This window comes from Anser anser, assembly GCF_964211835.1.
Source record: "Anser anser genome assembly, chromosome: 12".
NCBI classification, from domain to species: Eukaryota; Metazoa; Chordata; class Aves; order Anseriformes; family Anatidae; genus Anser; species Anser anser.
The window spans coordinates 13,967,905-13,992,872 of record NC_139733.1 but is presented as its reverse complement, the minus strand read 5'-3'; the positions used below and the strand labels follow the sequence as shown (position 1 = coordinate 13,992,872).

The 24,968-nt window shown below is 47.7% G+C and overlaps 1 protein-coding gene and 1 long non-coding RNA gene across 14 annotated transcripts in view; one reads left to right on the top strand and one right to left on the bottom strand.

The window, feature by feature from the left end:
- GRIP2 (glutamate receptor interacting protein 2) overlaps positions 1–24,968 on the top strand; it is a 266,312-nt gene that overhangs the window by 158,897 nt on the left and 82,447 nt on the right. The window contains exons 1-2 of one of the 13 annotated variants that reach the window (XM_083796152.1): positions 14,367–14,536; positions 14,686–23,793. The exons of 10 other annotated variants lie outside the window; for them this stretch is intronic. In XM_083796152.1, the coding sequence (XP_083652278.1) occupies positions 23,754–23,793 (40 nt within the window). In that variant the 5' untranslated portion in view covers positions 14,367–14,536; positions 14,686–23,753. Of the gene's footprint in view, positions 1–14,364; positions 23,794–24,968 lie in introns of those variants that run through there. 2 more of the 13 variants (XM_083796153.1, XM_083796144.1) reach the window with 2 other exon arrangements.
- LOC310880431 lies at positions 6,598–13,415 on the bottom strand. Its single transcript, XR_014571677.1, has 2 exons — positions 12,668–13,415; positions 6,598–9,259 (listed from the first exon to the last, which is right to left on the bottom strand). It is a non-coding gene; the product is annotated as an uncharacterized lncRNA (long non-coding RNA).

The window sequence follows — 24,968 nt, the reverse complement described above, 5'->3', positions numbered from 1 at the left end:
ATGGGGGTAGGCTTCTCAAGCAGTGTCTGCTCTAAACATTGTAAATGGCATAAATGCAGATCACAGGTCCTGTTTGGATTTAAAATAGTGGAGATGTCACTGCTAATGAACACGTCTTCCTAGCAGATGCTCAGCAGGCTGCTGGTACTGGCGTGTTTTGTAAGTATTCATCGTCGAATTGCATGGAAGGAGCTAGAGGGATCATGGTGGCAGACTGCCTCCTGGTCTTCTGCTGATGGTTGCTCCTGGTGCTTCCAGGTATTGCAGAAATAGGGTTTGAGGCTTTTAAACAAATGTTAGGTTTAGATGACGGGAGAAGACAGTCTTGTATCATCTCTTTCAATTCCAGGGGAAAGCAGTTACTAGGGTGAGTTCAGCCACTGCCTCTGGGAACCTGTCTGGATGCTGAAGCGTAACACAGTGCAGGTGCTTTTTGCAAGTACTCCTTGCTGAGTGATGGGCTTCTTGCCTCTCTCTGAGGTGCTCTGGCTCCCTGCAGAGTGTCCTGGCATGGCACAGACTCCTGCTCTAATTCCAGCAGATCAAGACCTGCTTATACATGTGGGTGGCCACATGTGAGGCACTGAGGTCCCCGAGACATGGCTGCTCAACTCCTGGGCTGGAGACGAACCCAGAGCTGGGGACCCAAGCTGCAAACATGGCCTAGGTGTTGAAGTCAGTTCTTCAGAGTGACGAAACAATTTGAAATAAAAAATCTGAAATAGCCTGAGGCTATTTCTGAAATAGCCTCAGGCTATTTCTGCTTTGCCTTCAAGGGCAGACAGAGCCATCCCCTGCATGGTGAAGGGCAGCAGGCAGAGGAGCCAAGGCCACCAGCTCGGGGCACAGGCAGGACAGGCTTCTTCTGTATCCAAGGAGGGTAAGACAAAGGGGTCAGGGGAGAGAATCCAGGCCAAAACCAAACAATAGAGTAAAAGTAAACTGCCAGAGCCTCCCAGACTGTGCATCTCTGGGTGCAGCCATTTTCTATATCTTTCTTGTCAGCCTTTGTATTTCCCCCATACCTCTCCTATCAGTCTTAGGAGTTGCTTTGAAACGGGTTTCCCCTAAGTCACCGTCACCCTCTCACTTGTTTAATTCAAGCGCTGCTTTAATCCTCTTCTGGCCGTACCTCAGCCCAGCATTTTCCCAGGCAAAAAAAAGCTTATTTCTGGTTAGTTGTGTTTGTTTTTGGGTTTGCTGACAGGGTGACTAACTCCTTGGGCTTTGTAATCCGTGCAGAAGTGGTGTCTGGTAGCACACAAAGACGGTGCTCAGGGTAGGACGTGCCAGCACAGGCATGCAGACCTGCCTCAATAGCTCCTGGAGCAGAGCCAGCTCCCAGCAGTGCCAGCCAGGGCCAGGGGTGACGGTGTGTGCTTGCTGAAACAAGCAGGCAGTCTCCTCCATCACTGGTGGGCGGCAGCGGGGCTTTTGGCAATGCAGGAGGGACTGGTGGTGGGGACACTGGCTGTGGACTCCAAGCCGGAGCAGTATGAGAAGGATCCCAAGCCCTGGACACCGGGGTAGCTCCTCAGGATGCTGTGCAGAAGCAACAACAAATGGTGCTCACTTCTTCTGGTGGTCTCTGAAGAGAGATTTCCCAAGGTACCATGCATGAGGTGACCAAGGAATCCTTTTCCCTCTGTGTCTTGCCAAGAGAAATAGACAATTCTCTTGGGAGGTATTTGGTTATCAAGGGAGCTGGGGGTAAACATTACCTTCATCTTGATGGGAATGAATAGGGAACATATATATTGGCAGGCTTGGCTTGGCTTAACATGACTGAGGAGCCTCGTCTAAGACGCAAAGTCATTCTTCTGAAGTTGCTTAGACCTGAACTTGTCCCTAGCACAACATTTGCCTCAGTGAAGACTCATCTTGTAGTGTGTGTTCATTACACCTGAATCCTATTTAAGCATGCTTGTGGTAGAACATCCCCTAAAATGCAATCACTTATGCTTCAGCTATCTTGCCCCACTAAAAGCGGGGATTGATTGTGCCTCTGAGAAGAAAATGCCACGGAACACATCTCGTCTATATCCAAACGTGTTCCTGGTAGACCAAAACCACTTAAAAGCAGCTGTAGCAAGAGTAAGGTGCTGAGGGTGGATGGGACCTGGTGTTGTCTCCTGTCCTCAGCGCTGATATGGGAAGGGTCCCACATACAGCATCCTCTTTGCAAATGCATTTGAACAACAGCCTTGGGAACAGCCGCAAACATAATACCTGATCAAATCATGCTCTTGGTGTGTCAGATTGGCTGCAGATGCACTGCTAAAGCAGCCTCGTTTAATAGATTCTTATCTTCTGTACCACTGGATTGAAAAGGGATGAAAAAGATCCAGAGTTCTGGGCCACAGCATGTGGGAGGCGAGCAGCCTCTGAGTCACTGCTGGTTATTAAATGACAGCGGAATTGCAATGCCTAGAAAGCCCCAACTGTGCGCTCGTGTAGGCTGCTAATTGTTGATCATCTGCAAAGGCAAAGCCCTGACCTAACTTCCCTGTTCCCTAATGAAAAAGAGGATTAAAACGGCCTTTTCACCAGCGTCTCAGCTGAGCCGTAAGAACGTACACGATGCAGAAGGCATGGCCTCCCCTGGGGCTGCTGGCTAGGTGGGGTGGCAGCGCTGGGCTGGCTCCAGGTGGCACATCTCCCCTGCCTCCTGCGTGCTCCCCGCGGGTGCCCTGCAGCCCTCGCAGCACCTCGGTGCAGAAGAAGTGCCTGCAGAAGTTTTGTACCTTGGTTTGTTGAGGCTACCCTGCCTCGTGCCCTCTCCAGGCTCCTGCAGCAAAGCCGGGTTGAGGTGCTGCATAATGCGTGGTTCGCGTGCTGAGAAAGTACGAATGACAAGCTTCCAGCTCACTTTGAACTCAGCTAGAAGAAGGACCCGCTCAGCTCTCCCTGCTGACAACCCCCAGAGATCGGGACTCTCAGATTAGTGTTTTAACGTGACTCTTTGCTCCTAAAGCTGGTGCCGACTGATTCTGCAAGAAGACACACCGGAGCTATAGCCTGGGGAGGGACTGGAGGTACCAGCAGGTCACTGGTTGAATATGCACTGCTTCCAGGGCCTGGCTCGAGGTCAGAGCCGTGTTTCCAGACGTGAGCCCCACTCGCTGTGTGGGGCGGCTCAGGCACAGGCCCGCACCTGCCTCCGGCTCCTCTGGGCTCGCGGTAACTCTGGCTCCCTCCTTGCTGTCCTCGTCTGCTCGTTCATCTGCACGAGAGCACAATACTTTCCTAAATTTAGCTGCATAAGTACTGTGGGCGTTGTCTCTTCTCCCCACTCCCCCTGTTTCGAAAGGCATCTTAAAACCACACAGCGATTTAAATGGCAGCTTGATGGGAATCCATAGCAAATGACTCTGCAATTAGTAAATCTCTCCTATTGTGACAGCTCTATTATTAAACTGCCATAAATGCCAGGCTATTAATCTGCTGTCTCCTCGATCCCTATGCTTTCCCTTCCTTGCCCATCCCTTTCAACATTTTTTGTTTTGTTCCGTTTAAAGTTTCAGCTGCCTTCCAGCAAGCGTTTCCAGGGAGGGGGCAGGGAAGTTTGGTGGCACTGTCCCTTAGGAGCTGTCATCTGCAACTGGCTTTGAAACTTTTGCTGCTTCAAAACCAGACAACATGAAACTCCTCATCTGCAAAAAGCCAAAGTTTAGCCCTTAGGGAATCCTGTTTTTTTCTTTTTTTCAGGAAGGCGAAGGGGTGCTGAGGGAAGCCGTGACAGTGAATGGGTGGCAATATCGTCTTAGTGGAGGGAAGGGCTTGGGAAAGTCACAGGCCCTGGGGTTTCTGCTAGGGGTTTCTGCTAGACCCCTGTCCTGGGGTTCCTGCTAGGGAAGGGGATTGTTTTCTCCTTGTAGAGGAGCAAGGACGAGCAGCAGGAAATCCCACCTTATTTTTACAGGCTCTTTTCCTCGGCCTCAGTGGCTTAAGCGTGGCTGAGGAAGTCAGCTGTGCCATGTAAACACCTAAATTATATCTGCATCCTGTTTCTATAGAAACTTGCCCGGAGCCTGGGTCCGTGCACAGCTGCGGTGCTGCTCTGGGAACGTTGGATGCCTCCGAGCCAGGGCATCTGGTCGAGGAGATCTGCTGAGGGCTTGGCACGTCCTGGGAAGGACTTGTGTCTAGCACTGCCGTTGGGCTGCTCGGGTATTAAGGAAAATGAAGATCTGCATCCACTTAGTGCCAGCTTTAGTCCCTTATGATGAGAGATGGGCTTCCTCTGAGCACGCTGCCCTCTGTTAACTGTGGGTATTTAGGAGGCTCTTATACAGCATTATGCTCCTAATTATGCAGAAATCCTCCAATCTGGCCTGTTTCATGTGGAATTACGCTCTCTCACTCAACTGTCAAATCCTGCCAAATTCCTTCCTCCACGGAGCGAGGGCGGCTGGCGTGTTTGGGTTGCCCTCTGCAGAGAGGTGAATCCCGGCCAAACCGTCCATCCGTCCATCTGTCCGTCCTGCTACGGGGGCCACGGGCAGCAGGCTGGCCCCTGGGCACCCACCAGCCTCCCCGGCCCTTGGGGTCCCACCAAATACCTGTGTTGTCAGAGGCCTCAGGAGCAAGGGGAGGATTTTGGCCTCTGTCAGTGTGGGGTCTTTCACAGAAACACTGGGAGAGGTGAGAGAGCCCTTGGGAGAGGGCTGGGGCGGCAGCAAGAGGAGTGACTTGTGAAGAGCACTTGCACCCTCCTCCTCCTCCTTCAGTCCCCTTTTCCCCTGGCCAAAGAAGTTCACATGCGGAATGAGTTGTTCCAGGGATAACGGAGGCTATGTTACGCTTTGTGTATTTAGTAGTGTATTTAACGTGGCTGCGATTCAGATCACAAATATCCCTTGCAATGGCACAACCGCTGCCTAAAAAAACAAGCCTGCGGGCTTCAGACAAATGCTGTTTCTAGAGGAGTCCAATTCTTAATTACCCCTGAAAATCACAGAAAATCCAGGTAATTGTTACCCAGTTATGCCCGGCCTGCTGCCTGCCTCCCACATGATGCTCTCTGGGGTGTGTGGTTACTGCCGGGGTGCACCTGAAATCTTCCAAGGAGGCATTAATGTCCCCTTCACCAACCTCAGGGGCTTCTTGTTGGTTCAGAGCACCTGTAAGCCTTACTGCTCTGTCTGATCATTTCGCTCGAGCCTACTTTCTTGTTGTCTCCCCCTGCCCTTCAATGTACACGCATCAATTCACAGCTACGGAGAGAGCAAGCCCATAATTTTCACCCAAACCTCCACGTCCTATTAAGCCCTGCGCTGCTTCTTAGCAACGAATTAATAGCTGAGTGAAAGGGCTTTACAGCGCAATATATTTTAGAGAATAAATATTCTTAAATTACCATTCTGTAAGTAATTGGAGAGAATATTTCAGTTACAAAAAACTTCCTAGGGAGCTCTTTTAAACTTGTAATGCTAGTTCCTGTTCTGCAGCGGGTCTGGTTATTACTGTGTGTCAGGAATGTCAGCTAGTATAAGGTGGGAGATAGCAAAACTACATCTTCAGAGCCCTTCCGAAAGCTCTCAGAAAATAATTTTCTCTCTGTGCCTCCTTTTTTTTTCAAAGAAAAAAAAAAGGGGGCAGTCAAACCTTCTTTTTGCCAAGCGTACAGCTTCAAAACGTAGCCTCTTGGCAGTAATTCATAGAGTGTTGATTCTGGCCTGGGTTCTGGTGTTTGTCTCTGCAGAGTAATAAGGGCTGCAGCGGGGGCTCTCAGCGTTGTTGCCAGTGGCCCTGGCGCAGAACCGCGCTGCTGGAGCAGGAGGTGCAGCTCTGGAGCATGAACTTCTGCAGCAGTTCCCTCGAGCAGCAGAAACAATGTCCAGGAAAGCACAGGGAAATAACATATCGAGGGAACAGCCCCGCTCCCAAAATTGCTCTGAACCTTATGGCAGTAATGAATAAACAGCTAACTTTTATGCCTTGCTGCCACAGGTGACTGCTGTGTTTCAGCGTGCAAACAGCGGTCGAGGTAGCGGAGTGCGCGCTTGCTGCCTCTTCTCGTGTGTCATCAAAAGGTACAAACGAGGAGGCATCTTTGGCTTAAACTGGGTCACTGGGTTAATGGAGTTTTGCGAATACCTCCTCCTAACCCAGGCCTTTGCTATCTCAGCATCCATCTAGATTTTGATACCGTCATGTGCCCATCATCTGCGTGTGTGCCGTCTGCTTGCTGGAGAGGTTTCCTCCTGCGGTTGAGAAATATTCTGCATGATAGATAGAGATCACTGCTGAATGCAGTATCGTGCTTTGACTGGCAACAGTTCATCTTTGTTTGAATACTAAATATTCAATTTCTCCAGCTAATAAAAGACTGGATTTAGGACAGCAGCTTAGTGACTGTTCCAGGTAAGGGTTTGAAAAGGCGTATATTCAGCAGAACTGTATATACATTGCATTTTTAAAGCTGTCGAGCTTTTGATGTTTCTGTGTCTGGTATCTGTCCCGCCAGCTCTTGTTTCTTCTGCTGCCGTGGGTTTGACTGATACACTGTTGTATGGGTGGTGTTTGCAGGGCTTTCTTGCTGGGTTTTGGGGTGTTCCCTTTGATGGTGAGTGTTATAAATGACTGAGTCCCAAATAGGATTACAATCAGAGTTTACAATTTATTAAACGAATAGAGGCAAGCAAACAGCGCTGGGTGCGCCGGGAGTCTCTGCTCCACCGGGACGCACACCCGTTACGTAAGGCATCTACTTTTTTATACTCCTAGGCTAATACATATTTATTACTACTTCTAAAAGAGGCAAGGTTATTATAATTGGTTTCCCGAATCCGATGTCGCCTGCTTATCAGTCTCTGTTACTTTCTCAGGGACTGCTCGAACAGGGAGACAGGAAGGCCCTCATTCTTCCTCCTTATCTGGTGGTCCAGGGAGACAGGAAGACAGGAAGGCTCTCATTCTTCCTCCTTATCTGGTGGTCTCTTGGCCGGCTATCAGAAGTTACTGCACATCCGTGCAAAGTCAGTAGTTTTTCTCCGAAGAAATCCCTTGTTCTTTTCGCGCCTAAACCCAGGCCTCAATGTTAACCCTTCAAAACCCCTTAGTGGCACGAATTGCTGGACCATTTCTTACAATTCCTCCCTTTTTTTTTTTTTTAATCATCAATTCGTGTCTCTCCTTCAACCTTTGTCAGTAACAATTGGATTTCATCAGTCAGTTCTCGGGGTGTCCACTTCTTAAGCATCATTATCGACACGTCACCTTTTCTCTCCACTGAAGTCATCACAAATTGGGTGCTATTTATTACTCGCCGTATCAACAACGTAAAGCAAGGTATCATACAAGGTATAAACAATAATGTCATTACACCACATAAAAATAAAAACAGCATCCTTTTAACCCATGGTTCACCAGGCAACCATGAAAAGAAATCCCAATCCATACCCTTCCAAGTTTGTACTGGGACGTGGGCTAACTTTCTAATTTCCTTTGTTATCTGCTTGACCACTTTTCCATTATCATCAATCTGTAGACAACAATTAGAATCGTTCAGTTTTCCACATACTCCCCCTTCTTCTGCTAGTAAATAGTCTAAGACCATTCTATGTTGGAATATAGCATTTCTCATTTGAGTGGATTGGTCAGCCAAAAGATCCAAGGCTGTCGCTGTTTGATTTGTTACAACCTCGAGGATAGCTTGCAACCTAATTATTCGGTTCAAATTATAAATAGGTTCTCGGGCTCCTGATATCAACTCATTTGGGTTCCAGGTGGCTGGCCCATAATGCTGTATGATTCTTTCAGGAGGCCATTCATCCTTTCCCCATTTTTGGGCACTACCCCCGGATAAGGAAGTATCAATAGATCGTTTTACTCTGTTCAGGTCATCATATAATCTTATTCCTAAATGATTTCCTTGTGTTTGTGACAATAAAAAGAACAAGGGTCTTATGTACCCCCCATAGCATATTCCCGACCAGTTTCCAGGTAGCCTCTTGTAAGCATGTTTGCCACACACCCAATAATGTCCCTTTAGGGCCCACGTCCCGTTTGGAAAATGACCATCCCATCCATCTTTACCCTTTGGGGCGTGATAATACAGAGTGTCCTTGTTACCGAGTGGTCCTGTTACAATGTCTGCCCCGTTTGTACTCGTATATGCACGCTTCCAAGCTCCCACGTTGGGTTTCCACTTACAGTCACAATTCAGTTCTCTTTGGCGACCTGTCATATTATAAGCCTTTTTCGCCGTCCAATCTTGAGAGTGTGGGAAGCGCCTTCAATCATGGGGTTGGGCCCGCTTTCAGAGCTTGTGTTACCATTCAGCCCTTCAGGGTGATCCAGCTCCTGGAAAAACTAATCACAATTTTATTATGGGTTTAAAAGGTTCTCATGTTATTTTTCTCAGGACAAACTGATCTTGGTGAGGGAGAAGTCCGGTCGAGGCACTCTCACTCGGCGGTCAATACCCATAGGGGTTGCCTCCCTCGGTAGACCATACACGCCGCAGTGGAGGGTCCTACCCCGGTCTTGCCTTCTCCCTTTCCTCCCTTCAGACTTGTCCTCTTTATCCAGTGCCCTTAATTCATGCAGAACCTCATTGCTGGGATATCAGTTCCTCTTTAGTCTCAGTTTCAGTTCCCCAGGAGTGGACTCAACCCTCCAGGCTTCGGTAGTTATTGGTCCTTTTATTCTGGATGCGTGGGTCCAACCCCTTCTTGCTGTTCTCACAGCTGTTTCAGTAGTAAGTAAAACAAGGTACAGTCCCTCCCATCGGGGGTTCAATGATTCTTCTCTCCAGGTTTTTATTAAGACCTTGTCTCCTGGTTGTATTTTATGAATAGCAAATCCTAAAGGTGGTGTCTGAGTCATCATCCCAATTTATCTTATCTCCTGTAATCTCCTTCCAATGGTAATTATGTATTTCTGGATACTATGATCCTCAACTACATTGTTCCCTAGGGGCATCCCTTGAGAATAAGGCGTACCATATAACATTTCATATGATGATAACCAGTCTCACTGTGTGGTTTAGTTCTTATGTTTAAAAGTGCCAATGGTAAGCATTTCGTCCAGGGCAGCTGTGTCTCGATCATTAACTTAGCCAATTGTTGTTTTATTGTTTGATTCATCCTTTCTACTTTCCCTGAGCTTTGTGGGTGCCACGGAGTGTGGTATTCCCACTGAATACCTTTCAAGGGGTACATCCTTCGAATATTCACGGCTGGCGTATGTTCGATTATTTCCACACAATTGTGTTCCAATGGTCCTTCTTCTGGAACAGTTCCTAGAAATACTGCTGGATATAACAGGTTAGTCGTTTTCAAGGTTATGTCATCTTGTTCAGTTAGTATTGCCTGATATTTCATCATCCGGCTGGGTGATAACCAGTGCCCCCCCCCTTTGTTCCAAAACGGTTGTTACCATATGTGGTCCAAAAACTTCAATACGTTTTCCCATTTGAAGGCAAATAATTTTCTACTATCTTTATCAAGAGGTATGCAAAAGAAGGCATCCTTTAAATCTATCACGGTAAACCATTTATATTTCTCTTTCACAGATGTTAACAATGTGTAAGGATTAGCTACTACCGGGTGAATATCCTTTGTTATTTCATTTACTGCTCTAAGATCTTGTACAGATCTATACTCGCCATTCGGCTTCTTTACTGGAAAAATTGGAGTATTGTATTCCGATTTACATTCTTCCAGAATCTGATATTTGAGAAATTTGTCAATAATTTTCACTATTCCCGTGCCTAGCTTCTATCTTAAGTGGATATTGTTTGATTCAAACAGGTTTGGCTCCTTCCTTTAATTCCACCTTTACCAGTTGTGCCAGTTTCGACTTCCCTGGTACATCTGTTTCCCGTACTGTTGCTATAACTGCATTTTCTACTTCTCTTGGAATATTAACAAAGGGTTTATCTTTGATCATTAGGATTTGGCCTACTTTGGACTCAGGTACCTTCATTATTAATTCTCCATCCTCAAAGGTTATTGTTGCATCTAATTTGGCTAATAGATCCCGTCCCAAGAGTGGCATCGGGCATTCTGGTACATACTAAAATTTATGGGTTAGTTCCTCACCCCCAAAACGCAAATCAAGGGGTCGTAAGAATGACCATTCTTCCTCTTTCCCTGTGGCTCCAATTATTGTAGTTGTCTTAGTTCCTAATCGTCCTTTTAAACTATTTAACACTGAATATGTTGCTCCTATTACATTTACAGCCTAATTAACACAGAGAAAGAAGCTCCCATAACCAACAAAAAATTCAAGCCTGTCTTCGTTTCCTAGCTTTATTTCAACTAGTGGACCTGCTAGGGTAGATGCCCCAGGTCCCCATCATTCCTGACTGTTGTTTGTCCTGCAGCCTAAGACAATTTCTTTCTGATATCAGGGGCTGATTGCCCTGGAAAGAGGTTAGCCAGTTGCCTCTGTTTGTTTGTTTGTTTGTTTGTTTGTTTTTAAGCCAGGTCCATTTTTTTTTCTCATTGCATTTCAAAGTTGGTCCAAAAATTCAAAAATTCCATAGGGGTTTCTTTTGGACCTTGTTGGAACAGATTCTCGTTTCCCATTTTAACCAGATTTTGGTATTTACATAATTTCCGGGGTGATTAGGGTCTCAGTGAGGGGGTCGGTCAGGGGAATGCAATCGTTGAAAGTTCCCTGAGCGGTCCCATTGGCAATCTGAGCTCACACAGGAACTCAGGTTGTTTCAAGAGTTAGCTGCTTTTCTGTTTCCACGACAACTCTCTCGGACCCATCACGGTCCCCCTGCCCCAGAGGGCTCACACCGCGATTTAGAGATCTCAGCCTCGGGTTGAGGCGGAACTATTAACATTCCTACATCCTCTTCCCCTGCTCATTCAACTTCAAACAGCTCTGTTAAATACTACATGCCACACAGCCTTTAACACCTTCAACAACCCTTTTAACACTTCCTTTATCTTTCTCCAGCCCGTACTTTTCTAATGCCAACACCAAAGGCTCAGTCAGGGGCCAACTTAATTCCAAACCTTTTCCCTCCAAGATGCTGAAACAACATATCACTATACAACATTTCATCCTATTTTCCTTCTCTCCTCAAAAACATTAATTGCAAGACACTGTTATAGTCGATTGATCCATAAAGTGGCCATTTAGTTTATATAGTGGCCACCATTGATTGCAATACTTAGTGAAAGTCCTCTTGCTTTCTGTGCCCCCATTTCTAACAATATCCTTCCAATGTGCCAATATGCACCCAAGGAGGCTTTTTTTTTTTTTTTTTTTTTTTTTTTTTTTTTTTGGATTTTCCCCTTTTCCTTGATTTCCCATTCCCTTTTATTTATTTATATTACTTACTGTCCCTTGTTTCAATTTCCACGCAAACCTTTTTATTGCAGGTTTTTACTATCTTTTCCTAATCTTCTTCCCAAATGTCCCAATTCTTTGGGATTAAACTCTTCTTTCCACATACAAACTTTACTATTTCAGATTATTAATGAGCCCCATTCCAATCATAAATCCGCAGGACTTCGGAAAAACACCTGAAGCACTCAGCCTTCCGTCTTCTAGACAAACAATAACACCTTTTCCACAAAATTTACATTTCAATAAGACCGAATTTCAAGCCGAATGCTAATTTTTCTCATGCACTTTGTTAGTAAGCCTACACAAAACAAGGAATCACTCCTGTGTATCCGTCAAGATGGGGGTTTAAAAAGGTATTGAGGCCTAAATAAATTCGCTCTCCCCCTTCTTACCAAATTCCTAGGGCTCAGGCCCGAACCACCAAAGAAGTGACTCTCCGTTCTACCACTTTGATAATCAGTCAGCCCCTCTCCCCCGATACTTGGGAAACTGACCGAACACCACCGCGAATATACCCAAACTTTTAAACTGTTACTTAGATAATGCTCCCACCTTCCTCCTTGACACAGTCAAAACATTTAAGAACAAAACAGGATTACAAGATGCACCACCGGGGGTGGATTGTTAGGATATAGAGGTGGTAGGTTATCCAATGACTCCCATTCATCATCTTTTTCTTTTTCCTTTTTTTTTATTTTTTATTTTTTTGTTCTCTTCTTCGTCAAACTTCTCGTCTGCTTTTAGTGTAAATATTGAGGCTGGAAAAGGACGTGAGATCCTGATCCATAATCCTGCATAATCACTTTCCTCCTGGCTAAAAGGTTCCTTTGAGTTAACATGTAGATTTAAAGCCTGGCAAACCCAGTCTTCAAAAGATCCGAAAATAGGCCAAAAGACATGTGGTCTTAAAGGCTCCTTTGGCCATTCTATCATACAATACTGAATCATTTTTACTTTGCTTTTTCCTTTTCTGGGGCCCCTATCGTTCCAATTTCTAATCATTATCCCTAATGGACTTTCTGGTGGTATGTCTGGTAATTTGCTCCCTTTTCTCTGGTCCCGGGTCTTCAATTTTGTCTGACCCATCTAGGAATTTTACTGTGGCAATTCCTACAGCCCTTGGTTGCCTTAGTGAGAGTGTCTTGCAGGGGGTTTAGGACCTATCACCCACCCACGAATCCTATAGGAATCGCTTCGGTCCTTCACCGGCCAAGTCCCTCGCGGGAGATTGGAACCGCGGTTAGAAGACCTCCACAATCGCTTCGGAACTACGTTCCGTCTCAGTCACACTCTCACACACACAGGCAACCGAAACCCACCCAACCGAACGGTATACACATTAAATACTTACGACTCCGTCGTCTTCGTTCGGATCTTCGCGCGCAGAATTACGGGCAAAATATAGTGCTGCAGCCGGCAAAGGGAGCTCATAAAAAAAATCTAAATCTTTGCTTGCCCTTATTCAGGTTCAGGATGGTGTTAGCCCCGACCTGACTCGAACAGGAGCCACCAAATGGTGGGGGCGCCCCTCCTAGATCAAGTCAGAATTCAGGAACCAAGACCCTCCCGGACGAGCCCCCAATTGTTATAAATGACTGAGTCCCAAATAGGATTACAATCAGAGTTTACAATTTATTAAACGAATAGAGGCAAGCAAACAGCGCTGGGTGCGCCGGGAGTCTCTGCTCCACCGGGACGCACACCCGTTACGTAAGGCATCTACTTTTTTATACTCCTAGGCTAATACATATTTATTACTACTTCTAAAAGAGGCAAGGTTATTATAATTGGTTTCCCGAATCCGATGTCGCCTGCTTATCAGTCTCTGTTACTTTCTCAGGGACTGCTCGAACAGGGAGACAGGAAGGCCCTCATTCTTCCTCCTTATCTGGTGGTCCAGGGAGACAGGAAGACAGGAAGGCTCTCATTCTTCCTCCTTATCTGGTGGTCTCTTGGCCGGCTATCAGAAGTTACTGCACATCCGTGCAAAGTCAGTAGTTTTTCTCCGAAGAAATCCCTTGTTCTTTTCGCGCCTAAACCCAGGCCTCAATGTTAACCCTTCAAAACCCCTTAGTGGCACGAATTGCTGGACCATTTCTTACATGAGTCAGCAGGAAATTGTAGGTTTTAGGAGGAGGAGGAGGAACAGGGGGAAGCAATTAATGAGCTGTATTTGCTGTTCTCTCAAGAGACGAATCTCCTCTCTAGTTTACAGATTGCTGAACTTAGGAACTTTATTCAAGGGAGTTGAGATGAATTGTTCTCTAGGGAGAGATGTCTTTCCTGGCCATCCTAGAGGAAGCCCAGGTGATGCTCTCCTGTTTGTGAGACAACTCGGCTCAGTGGGGATGGGTCCCTCCTGTAGCGCCTTCCTGGAAGGTGCTGCTCTGGTTCTGGACAGTGCTGCTGAGCTTTCGTGTTGCAAGACATCGGCTTTGCTTTCCTTCCAATTCAAACACCAGGTGCTTCATCCTTCTCCCCGTTGCTTTTGGCCCCAGGTGCTCCGTTGCTTTTCGGAGGCGCAGTCGGGGTGGGGCGGGCTGGCACGCTGCTGGGAGGCACGGTGCGGCTCTCCTGCCATCTGATAACGGGAAAAGGAAAAATGCTTTGCTGACAGGGGTGTTACCCCTTTTGGACGGGGAGTTGGGATCTTCCAGGGAGGCACTGTGTGCCTCGTTTTCTGTGCAGGGTGGGTGCAGGTTTCACACGAGGGAGAGCTCAGTCCTCCTTGCCCTATATGAACAGGAGCTGAATGGCCACAACCTGATTTAATTCATTTTCAGATGTCTTTGAATCCATTTTTCCTTCCCTACTCTTTCTGAGAATTAGGGGTCCACTCTACCTTCGCTGTTAGGGGTTTTCTCCCTCCTTCCTCCTGTGCATTTCTCCCAGAGATCACACAATCCCTTTTTCTCACGTAACTCAAATCCCACCTACCCCAGGGAGTTCAGGTCACCAAGCAACTTTGCCTGCAGCCTGTGGGAGCAGTAGGTTGTAGCTGCCATTGTGGTCAACGAAACAAAAGTAATTTCTCTCTCCCTCAGCTTCAATGGAAGGCAGTTGTTCTCCCCCCCAGCTGACGTAAATCTCCATGCCTAGGGAGCAGCAGCCAGGCCCCGGCCACCCAGAAGTCTGTGGAAGCATGCGCCGATTTCTGCCATATAATGTCTTTTCTGCCCACGTCCAAATGACACCAGCCACCAGTTACGAAAGGAGAATGGTAAATTCATCTGTTAGCCGCTCTCTCTCCCGCAAGATTTACTTCCATCAGGGATTTTATAGGCTAATGCTCTGTCTTTCGCGCTGGGGATGTGTGGTGGAGGAAATTTATTGTTCCCTTCCTAATAGATGGCTGTAATTTCATTTCAGAACAACCACTTTATGTGCGAGAAAGCGATTCCATTATGCCACTGTGCAGCGTTGGGAGCATCTGTGGCACTGGGGGCATTTGGATTAAAGGGAGTAAAGGCTGCACATCTGCTGCCCTCCACCCCTATTCACAGAACACAGTGTTAATCCTAAAGAAAAGAGAGCAATTAGCTTGTAAACCCTTCCTGAACCCACTGGAAGATTAGCCATTTTCAATTAAAGCTTTTCAGCTGGAAAGATAATGGGCTAAAATGTCCAGCTTTTAAAAAATACTATTATTGACCATGTGGTTTTATTTCTGTCAATTTACATCCTTTATAATTAGCTACTCTGGGATAATTAGGGCTGACTTGCGCCGCACCCTGTTCCCCAGTCTTTCCCCTTATGATGCAAATGGCAGACTGACTTTGTGGTCCCTCTTCTGCCTGTTGCAACCAGCACAAATCCACTGTTGTTGCTCGGACCTTTGCTGATGGTGAGCTGTAAGCAGTACTTTTATAGGTTTCTGTAACTCGTAAGAAAAAGGATAAACCTTTACCTACTGCTACCAACATGCTGTAACTGTTCCTGTGGAGTCTGGGTGGGAGAAGGGAGGCCGATCCCATCTCGCAGGCCTGCAATAATAAACAATTTGCAGTCCCTCAGGGAGCTCCACGTGCTCCAAAGCCAAAATACCTCATTATATATAACTGGTCCCAGCACTTGGGGGTTACCTGCAGCTGTGTGTGGCTTTGCTTTGTCCCAGCTTGGGAGGTAAAACTTCACAAGCTGGTGCTGGAGCCAAACCAGCAGATGGATGTGCCTCGCCCCAAAGCATGCCGCTCATCGACTCTGTCCAAAGGCGTCTGCTGCAAGCCGCATCGCTGCTGGGGCACCTGGCTGGAGCCGGGAGCCTTCCTGCGGCCCCAAGGGAACCTGGCCTGCTTTAACCCCGTGTCGAGATGCTGCACATCACTGCAGGGCCTTTTGGGTCATCTCTGCTCACAGTCATTGCTCTTCCCGTGTTTGCAGCTAACGCAGGAGCACAGCACTAAGCATGGCTCAGCCTGGGCTGTGCTGCACACCCCGTGCGGGGCCAGCTCGGGTGCCTGCAGTACGCCGGGTACCCCGGTCGCACTGTGTGCACAGTTCTGCTTCCCATCCTACTGCAAGGAAATGTGGTCGGCTGCAATTCAAGGGGCTCGAAGCTTTGGCCCCTATGAGCAACTGCAAGGCAGCCCTGCCTGCGCTGCTGCTGGTGTCTGTGCTACACACAAGCAAAAAAAAAAAGAGAAGAAAGCTGTTTTTTCAAGCGACTGTTCAGCTACGTAGGCTGAGGCACCTGACGAGGAAATGAGCCCTCTGACCATGGCCAAGGACTTTTGAATGAGGTAAGCTCAATGAGCTGTCTGAACGCAGAGCCACCCGGAGGCTCTGGCTTCTGGGTGTGATGTGGGCTGCGCTTTTTGTGAGTCACCAAAATGGTTGGTATTGTTCCTGGTTGTTGGCTGGCTCCCAGGCAGACCTTGGCCACGTCCCACCTAGATTTGCCTTGTCTTTTCTAGAAGAGTTGCTCAGCGTAGATACTGTGAGGCGGTGCATAGCAGCAGATATAAAAGCCATTAGTAGTTTTTCTGTGTGTGTGTGTGTAAGGAATATGGCCTGGTGCTCTGGGGATCTTGCTAGCCTTATCTTGCTACTGATACTAACATCATCTTTTTGCAGTTGATGCTTTTCCTGCTGTTTCTTTGACTGTCAAAATGAATATGAAAATGTGCCTTGAAAAATATTTTCCATCTGAACTAGTTAACACAGCACCTTGGAGAGAAGGTATCTGATGCTACAGAGTACAAATGAAGCCTCATTAAGCAGGAATTCAGTGATTCTGCTGAATGCCCCAGCAATTAAATTTCATCTTGATTCATATGCAGGTCAGGAGAGTTTGGAAGGAGAATAGGGGAAGCAAAATACTGTGGCTCTGTACTATGCAAATTAGTGTTAACACGGCATTTCATTTATTGTTAATGCATTGTTACACTGCTACTCATTGAAAAGAAACCGGGTGACAACTGCGAAGACTGATGACCCACTTGCTTATTTTTCCATCTGCATTGGCAGTGTTGTCTGAAAACACGGATGCCAAGATAAATCTCTTAAGGGAAGATGCAGAAGTTTTCCTTCCCTCAAGAGAGGAGTGGAGCTGGATGTGACTAAATGTTAAGACCTGTCCTTCAGGCCGCACTAAGCTATAGTGCTGCACCTCTTCGGGGTGAGATGTGCCAGGGCCCATATTACTGCTACTGGAAGGACAGAAGACTTGGCATCCTGTTTCTGGGGAGGAGTGAGGACAGGGGAGAACAGAAGTCCACAGTGGGATATGTTTCCCCTCTCCTTCTAATGATTATTGTCTGCGTGATGGAGTTTTTTTAATCTAAACTGCCCGACTGGGCTGAGGAAGGAAGGTGGATGCTGGCTGCTGCTAATACAGGCCTGCTGTTATTCTCGTTTTTGGCAATATTACCCAAATATGAAAAAGAAGCGGCATTTCTGCCTAAGAGAAGCGGTCGTGAACAGGCCCTGCCAGGTGAGCGCTGGTGCTAATACTGAGATGCCAAGTGCAGCTACTGTGCACTCACCGTAAATTGGAATGGTTTGATGGCCTTAAAATTGAGAACCAGTCCCATGACTGAAGAACTTTGACACTTATTTTCCCTCTGGATTTGTAGCTGTAAACAACTTGCTATCATGCTGAAGCACTGATCGCTACTAGCCCAGAAGGTGGGAGCTGCTAAGCATTTTGGTTTCCTTCCGCAACATGACAGTGCTTTAGGTCTCTCTTTCTGTGTGGTTCCTCCATTCATGCCCAGTTCTCTGCTGAGCTGGCTCAGTGTGTGCTCAAGAGGATTTGACTTGTGTCCCAAGGCTGTTTTATATTTGCTAGTTGCATTGCTATGAAAGATTTGGAAGGAAAAAAAAAAAGCACAAGAAAAGTAAAGCTAATTAGGACCATTCCTATATGGACGTGTGTGTTTTGCACAGCAAAAGTGCTTTTTCTGTCCAGGACAGCCACAGAGGTGGAGAGAGATGCTCTGGCTGGGGGAAAGTGATGGACCCACTTCCAGATGCTGTGCATGCAGCTTCCAGAGTGGTGCTGCTTTTGGAGCACTGCAGCCCTGCCAGGTCATAAAATCCCACCTTGCCAGTGACTGCCGATGGATCGTTACCCTCCTGCTGCATTGCTTACCGCTGTGTGTTCTCCAGCTGATCTCCATTTGGCTTAAAAAATGTCAGAAAGCTGAGATTCACTTTTGTTGGGCTGACCTCTGCTAACAAGGTCCCTGAACGAGCTCTTTGGCATCATTAGGGCTGGCTGAGGAATAGGGGATCTTGCACTTTGCTGCAGCCTATTTGTCTTCCACTGTTTCTCTTAGCAGCACTGAAGTCTCCAGCCCTGAAGTGTTCCTATTCTGATTACCCAAATCCAGAAATCCACAGGTTGGGGTAAATGGTGGGATTTCCTCTAATGCTCGGTGATGTAAGGAAAAGATTGCATGGCATATATACAGTGCTAAAGGAGAAAGAAGTGGGGGAAAGAAGAAGGACAGCGCTTTTGCCTAACAAGAAGTAAGGCTTTACGTGAAGGACCCATAAATGCGGTCGCTCCCCAGAGCTCAGAGCACTGCCTGCTCCCCACCCAGCCTGAGCATTACAAGTCTGAGCTTCTTTTACTGGGTTTTGGACCTGCTTGTACAACTTCAGCTCGCCGACTGAAGTGTTAGCTAAAGGAGGGGGTAAGGAGGAATTGCCCAGAGGAGAGGGCTTAGCCGTTAAGGTTAAACCCACAAGGCTGGAAAATGCTTTGGGTAGTGTGAGGCCATGCCTCGGTGGGGGTGTGGTTCTGGCAAGGGCTCTTGACTCCCATTAACTCAAGACGTTTTCTCTCCTCCTTTTAGGCTAAAAATCTTTAGGTAAGTCGGTTTTCTTGTAGATACTTGCAAGAGGAAAGGGCTGAGCCATTGCAGGTTATACTTTATGTTGGGGGTTGAATGGAGAAGAACAGACTGATTTGGAGGTAGATGATCAGTGTTGTCCTAGGCACAGACTCACTGAGGACTGGGATGTTTTCCCCTAAGAAAACACTTTGTAATTTTACGAAGTAAAAATTCAAGTGCCTCGGCTTGCATCTACATGGAGTATGGAAGGAAATATTCCCCTGCTCTCTTAGGCGGGAGGGAAATCTGCTGAGGTTGCCTGGGGACATTGGTCATTGGGAAGAGTTTCAGTTTTTAAGACTGGAAAACCCAGTAATTACGTTTTGGAACTTCCTGACCTAGAAGCTTGCTGCTTTAACACACATTTCAGTCCGGTTACAGATGCTGGTGCACAGGCAAGATGCGTAATTGGGGAACACCAAACTGACAGTGTCAATTGGAAAGGTCACTGCAGCACTTCCTTCTTCCCATTACAGAGCTCCGGGAGGCATCCTGCACTCACCACCAGCTTCTCCCCCAATGCCCCTCAGTGCAGCCGGGCAATGACAGATGCAGATGTCTCCTGAAATGGTTAAGCAGAAAAATGTGTGGTGATGGTTTTAGTGCGCTCTAGAGGTGGACGGGATGGATGAGGGCCTTGGAAGTACCTTTAGCAACGTTCTCCGTCTTGGTGCTCTGTGTGTACATGCAGCGAGAGCTCTAATTGCCTATCGGATGGGTATATTTATCTTGCGGTGTTCATTACCTATAATAAGTTAATGTTTAGGACTGGCTGGTGGAATTTGCACTTAAAGGAAAGAATAATCAGAGTTCTTCCTCTGGTTTCATTATTAAATGGTTTAAATAGGAGATTTCTTTAAAGATTTTTTTTTTAAACTCCATTCTCCCCTTCCCATAAAAATATGTAAATAAGTATGTTGCATTTTGGGTCTGTGTGCTAAAAACAAGGCATCTGCTTAGACCAAAGCCCTGCTGCAAGCCTCAGGCTGGCATGCAGTTGTCTAGCATAGCTAAGGAAAATTGGAGAGGATGATATGGAGCAAGCGTGGGGCCGGTGGATAGTTGGGTAATCATCTGTGAAACCTCTTCCACCAAGAGAGTAAAGAGCTTTCCTTTTGTCCCTCCTCCTCCTCCTCTTCCACGTCAGCTGTAAGTCCAATTCAGTCAAGGAGGGGTGTAGGCTCCCCAGACCTCCTGGTTTTGTGCAGAGCCGGGTTGGAGTTCCCAGTAGAAACCAACTTTCCTGGAAAGTCATCTGGGAGCATTGGGTCTGCTGTGCCAGAAAAAAGCCTTGAGGGGGAGATGAGCAGGCAGGGGGGTGTGCAGCCCCAGGCAGCCCCCTGATGTGCAGGGATGTATTCCTAAATGGAAGAAGTAGCTGGGGAGAAGGAGGTGGCAATGCAAAAATCTCAATTTAAGATCTGAATTTACAAGAAATAGAAAGCCTCTGCGTCAGTCTTTTCTGAACCTTCCCTAACCCAAAGCAATTTCTGTTGCTATTAATGTGATTTTTACATGTGGTTAGAACTTCGGCATTTCTCTGTGTGCCGTAAGTGCGCGTGGTTGGGTGTTTTTCCTCCTCGTTTTTCTGTGGCTGACTGTTCATTATGTTCATTCAGCTGTCTTCAGAGAGTCTCCTGAGAATTCCTAATGTGGTGTGATATAAGATCCTCTCCGTGTTCTCCTGGGCTCAGAGCATGTTCAGTGCTAAATGATCCATTTCGGGATCTTGCTGTAGTGTTCCACAGTCCTGTGACTTCTGACAAAGATGCTTTTGGAAGTGATTAAATAAGTAATGGTTTAAGTCGCAGGAACAAATATCCATTGAGCAGCAGACTAAATAATTAATATTCTGAATAGCCTGTGATCTTTCCTCTGCTGTCCTCTCTGTCTTGTTTGCATAAAAACGTGTTTTGCAAATGTCATCCCAACCAATTTAGACCATGTGAGATTTGCAGCTTCACTCGCACTGAGGTTTTGCGAGGATTTGAAAGTTTGCGCTGGGGAAGGATATTAAGTCCAAGAGCAGTGCACTATGTGTCAGGTCCAAGAAACAATAAACCAGGTGCTGGTACGTGTGTGTAATGCGGAAAGGTAGCTATTCCTTCCTTAGAACAAATGCATTTTGCTCAAAGGTCAGCCCGTTACTAAGAATAATTGCCCTCTTCTGTAGGCTGATGGCTTATTGGCTGATACTGCTTCTTTAGTTGCAGGTTCCCCTCAAGAGCCTGTGCAGATGGACATTTCCAGTAGGGACCACCTGGAAGCTGTTCCAGCCGTGAACTGTCTGCAACCCATTCTTTGCTCCAGTTCCACTTTTTATACTGGAGAGGAGCCTGAGAAAGCATTCCCTGTGTCCTCTTTACTCCTGGGCAGCTTGTAGGAGAGCAGGAGATGCCAAGAAAACAGAACTGAGTTTGTTTTTCCCCCTGTAGAAAGTTTTGTGTGTGTGTTTTTAATTATTATTATTTTAACAGCCCTCTACCCCCCCCAAATCCACTATTTCCAGTGGGCACAGTGTGTGGGTAAATAACCATCATTTTTAGGTGAGTCTTGTTTAGTAGATGATATTGCAAGAGCATTTTTAGGTAGCTGCTAGTTCAGGGCACACAAGAGGTAGAGGAGAATGTACAGACTGTTCATGAAAAGTCAAAGCTCTACTTATGGTTACTCAAGTTTGTCAAGCCATGATTTAGGTTGATGCCTCACACTCTTTTATGACACCTATATATTTTGATGTTATAATGTGTCTTTTCTGGCTGCCTAATTTTGTCAGTCTGTACGGTGTGCTCTTTTCCCTCCCATGAGAGACTCAAGCTATTCACTTCAACTGGTTTTAATATACTGCCACCTGAAACATGAAGCAAGCATCATGTTGATGGGTTTTGGCCAGAAACCATAGAGTAAAACATCTTTATCCTCTCCTCTCCAGGCCTCTGGCAGGCTGTGCTCTTGCCAGCCAGCTCAGCAAATGCCACAAGCAGTTCTGAGTCTGAAGTGCCAAAATGCTTCTTCATCCTCCCCTGGCAGCAGAGGAGTGGGGCAGCTCCGTCCAGTTCTCACCCACGAAACCAAGCAGCTTCAACTGTGTAGTAGCCCTGTCCTCTCGTGCCCTTTCTCAATGCAGCAGATATTCTGGGAAGGTCTTTTTGGTGGCATGAACATAAATGGTTGTTTTTAGCTTTTCTTTAAAACATCCTATTGGAGACATCCATTTCATAGCATGCCAAGCAATGTGCGGCTCCCAGATTAGCAGCAGCTTCTTGTATTTGTGGTGCAACTGGAGATTCTTTTTTTCCTTTAAGATGAGATTTCTTTGCAGCAAAAGCATTAATAGCTGTGTGAAAAGATTTCTAATTACAAATTTCAGCTCAATTACTAATTAAGTCTATTGTCAGACTGAGCAACTTCTTAAAAACAAATTATGGACCAAAATATCTCTTTTGTAAGTAGGTTTTTCTTACTTAGTAATTTTATTGCTTTTGTATAAGTTGTCTGTGCATGAAACAGCTGAGTTTGGTCCAAAATAAAGATGTTGCTGCATTTCAATCCAAGCAACAACTCTGGTGTTAGGCTGGCACCCAGTTCCCCTCCTCCATGTGGGCCATCCAGAGTTAGTTAGGGTTCCCAGGTCTGCAAAACTTTCTGCTGGATGTGTTCAGGTCCTGTTGAGTTATCCCGATTTTGTTTCCTAAGGAAACAAGACTTCACCTTGCTGCCTGTCCGTGAGCTTTCCTCAAAACTTGTAAGCTCTTTGACAACTTTAACCAAACATCATAGCAGTCCCAAACACAACCGGACCCTCCTACGAAACCGTAGATAGCTTTTGTGCCACCGTGCCTCAGCCCATGCTGAGCTTTGCATGGGCTCTTCACAAAGCCCAAGCTTTGCTCCCTTTTCACCATTTGTGGATATAATCCTGCCACCGTAGATGATACTTGTTCCCAAGGGGATCCAGCAACTACGGTGAAAGCTGCCTTTGGGACATGAGGCGTGGGCTGGTCGGTACACAGGGCGTTGTATCTCACAGCACGCCTGAACAGGGCCTGCAGGTCAGCACAGGTCACCCTGCCTCACTTTTAATTTCAGCAGCAAAAGCAGCAGGCACTGGCTTATTGCAGCAATTTCTCTCTGGTCCAGCTCCCTATCTGCACCTCGGTGCGGGACCAGGTGGAGAAGAACTGCTTGGGGTGAAGCATGAATCATCGCACCCGGTGCACCAGGCCCGTGTCCCACCACACTGCCACCCGGACCCCAGCCCCAGCAGCGGCCTTGGGTGCCTTTGGCCGGCGTCCCTTCCTAAGAAAGAGTTAAACCGCTGTAGGCAGGCCACAAGGCTGCAGCTTGGGGAGGCAGCTCAGGCACCGACAGCAGCCTGACATTGCCTTGAGAGGTGCTGGAGGCTCTGCCAGCGCTTGCCGAGAGGGGGTGGGGGAAAGTGTGTCAGGCAGCGCGGCAGCCGCAGCCTCTCCTTGCGCTCAGCCCCGCTGCCGCAGCCCGGGGGCTCCCAGCGTTGCCCCCCCCCAGCACCAGCTGCCTGCATTTCGTCTGATTTCCCCCTTGTGCTCTTCTTCTCCCGCTGCCTGAAATCCCCATGAAGGACAGAGGCGGGCCGGCAGCTCCGCCGGGGGCCGTCCCCGCCCCGGGCGTGAGGGGCCGTGAGGGGCCGTGAGGGACCGTGAGGGACCGTGAGGGGTCGCTGGCCTTGAGGGGCCGTGAGCGGCCGTGAGGGGTCGTGGGGAGCCGTGAGGAGCCGTGAGGAGCCGTGAAGGGTCCTGGGGAGCCGTGAGGGGTCGCCCTCCTGCCGCCCCCCTGCCGGCCCCCGTCCCTCTCAGTCGCCTCCTCTCCAACTGGAGCCCCGCCGGCCGGTCGCTCTGAGCCGCGATTTCTAGCTCCACCGCCTTCATCTTCCTATCGATAGGACCGGGGAGCCCCGCTAAAGACGTTTCTTTCTAAAGGATCGCAGCGGCTTTGGGTGCCTGCAAACTGGAGCGGCCAGGACGGTTTCTTTCTTTTAATTCCTTTCGTTCCCGGGCCGGGGGGCGGCGGGGAGCGGCGGCTGCGGGGCGCTGGATGATTTCCTAGGCGACAGCAGGCATGCTCTGTGGGCTGAAAAAGGACTTGCAGTCAGACTTTGGTGAGTGAACCTATATATATATATATGTTATTTTATTTTTCTCCTCTTCCAACAGTTTACTTTTGTTTGTTCTGATTTCCTTGAACCACCTTAAATGTCGCTAACAATTCCATGAGCTACTTTCTGCGGGGTGTGTGCGCGTGTCACAAATCCAAACCTTTGCATACAAGCTGGGACTGAATTGCTTGAATTTTGAAAACAGGTCCCTGCTTCTCCGGGAAGGATTTGTCCTGAGAGCCCCCTCCAGGCCGCCCCCCCAGGGCTGGGAGCTGGCAGCCCCCGTGTCTGTTCTTAGGGCAGCGCTGCGGAGCCCGTGCAGCTGGCTTTATTTTTTTCTTTACGAAAAGCTAAAGGTAGCTCTCCCGTTTTTTGAGATCAGCGTGTGAGTGGGCTGGGCACCCAGCTGTGGTGAAAGGAGGGCTGCTGGGGGGGAGAGGGCTGAGGGGCTCTGCTGACACGGCCGGATCACTGCCGACACCCCTACCTCCAGTGTCATCCGCCGCTATGCTAACAGATATTTCAGCTTGTGCCAGAAATCTGCCATTTCAACGAGATGCTAACCCCTGTCTTAGAAACCTGGAGCGGGTTACCGTGCTACAGTGGAGTGTAAAAAAATCTCTTTCATCCCTGCAGAAGAGTCGGTATGTAAGTGTAGAAAGGCACCTCTGCAGAGGGCACAGCCACCACAGCCTGGCCCCAGGCTCTCCAGATGGACGGGCTCGGGTATTTCCAGCTGGGTGCAGTGTTCTGGTACTTTGTTGCATGCTGTAGCTCGGCTTGTTGCAGCTAAATGTACTGCATGGAGCATGCTCTTCTGCTCTGATGCAAGCATTTCCCTTCTGCAAGCAAAGATACTGGAGCTGGAAGTACAGTGGCGTTTTATAATCATTTTACATTGCCTAAAGCAGTGTAGGACTGACTTTGTACTCTCCTTGGTGTACAAATGCTAGATGCCCTGAAGCATGAACCTAACTTTAGAATTCTTTTTCCCAAAATCTGAGAAGTAAAGTCAACCAGGTGCAAAGCAGCTTAGCCTGGCTGTATTGCCTAATTCCATGGGTGTTGACTAGATGCAGCGTCCACTCACTGAAGCAGCACGGCAATGAGTTGTCTGGGGGCCGGGGCTTGTTTCAAAGCTGCCTGAGCCCTGGCGATGAGCCCCAGTAGGCAGCAGA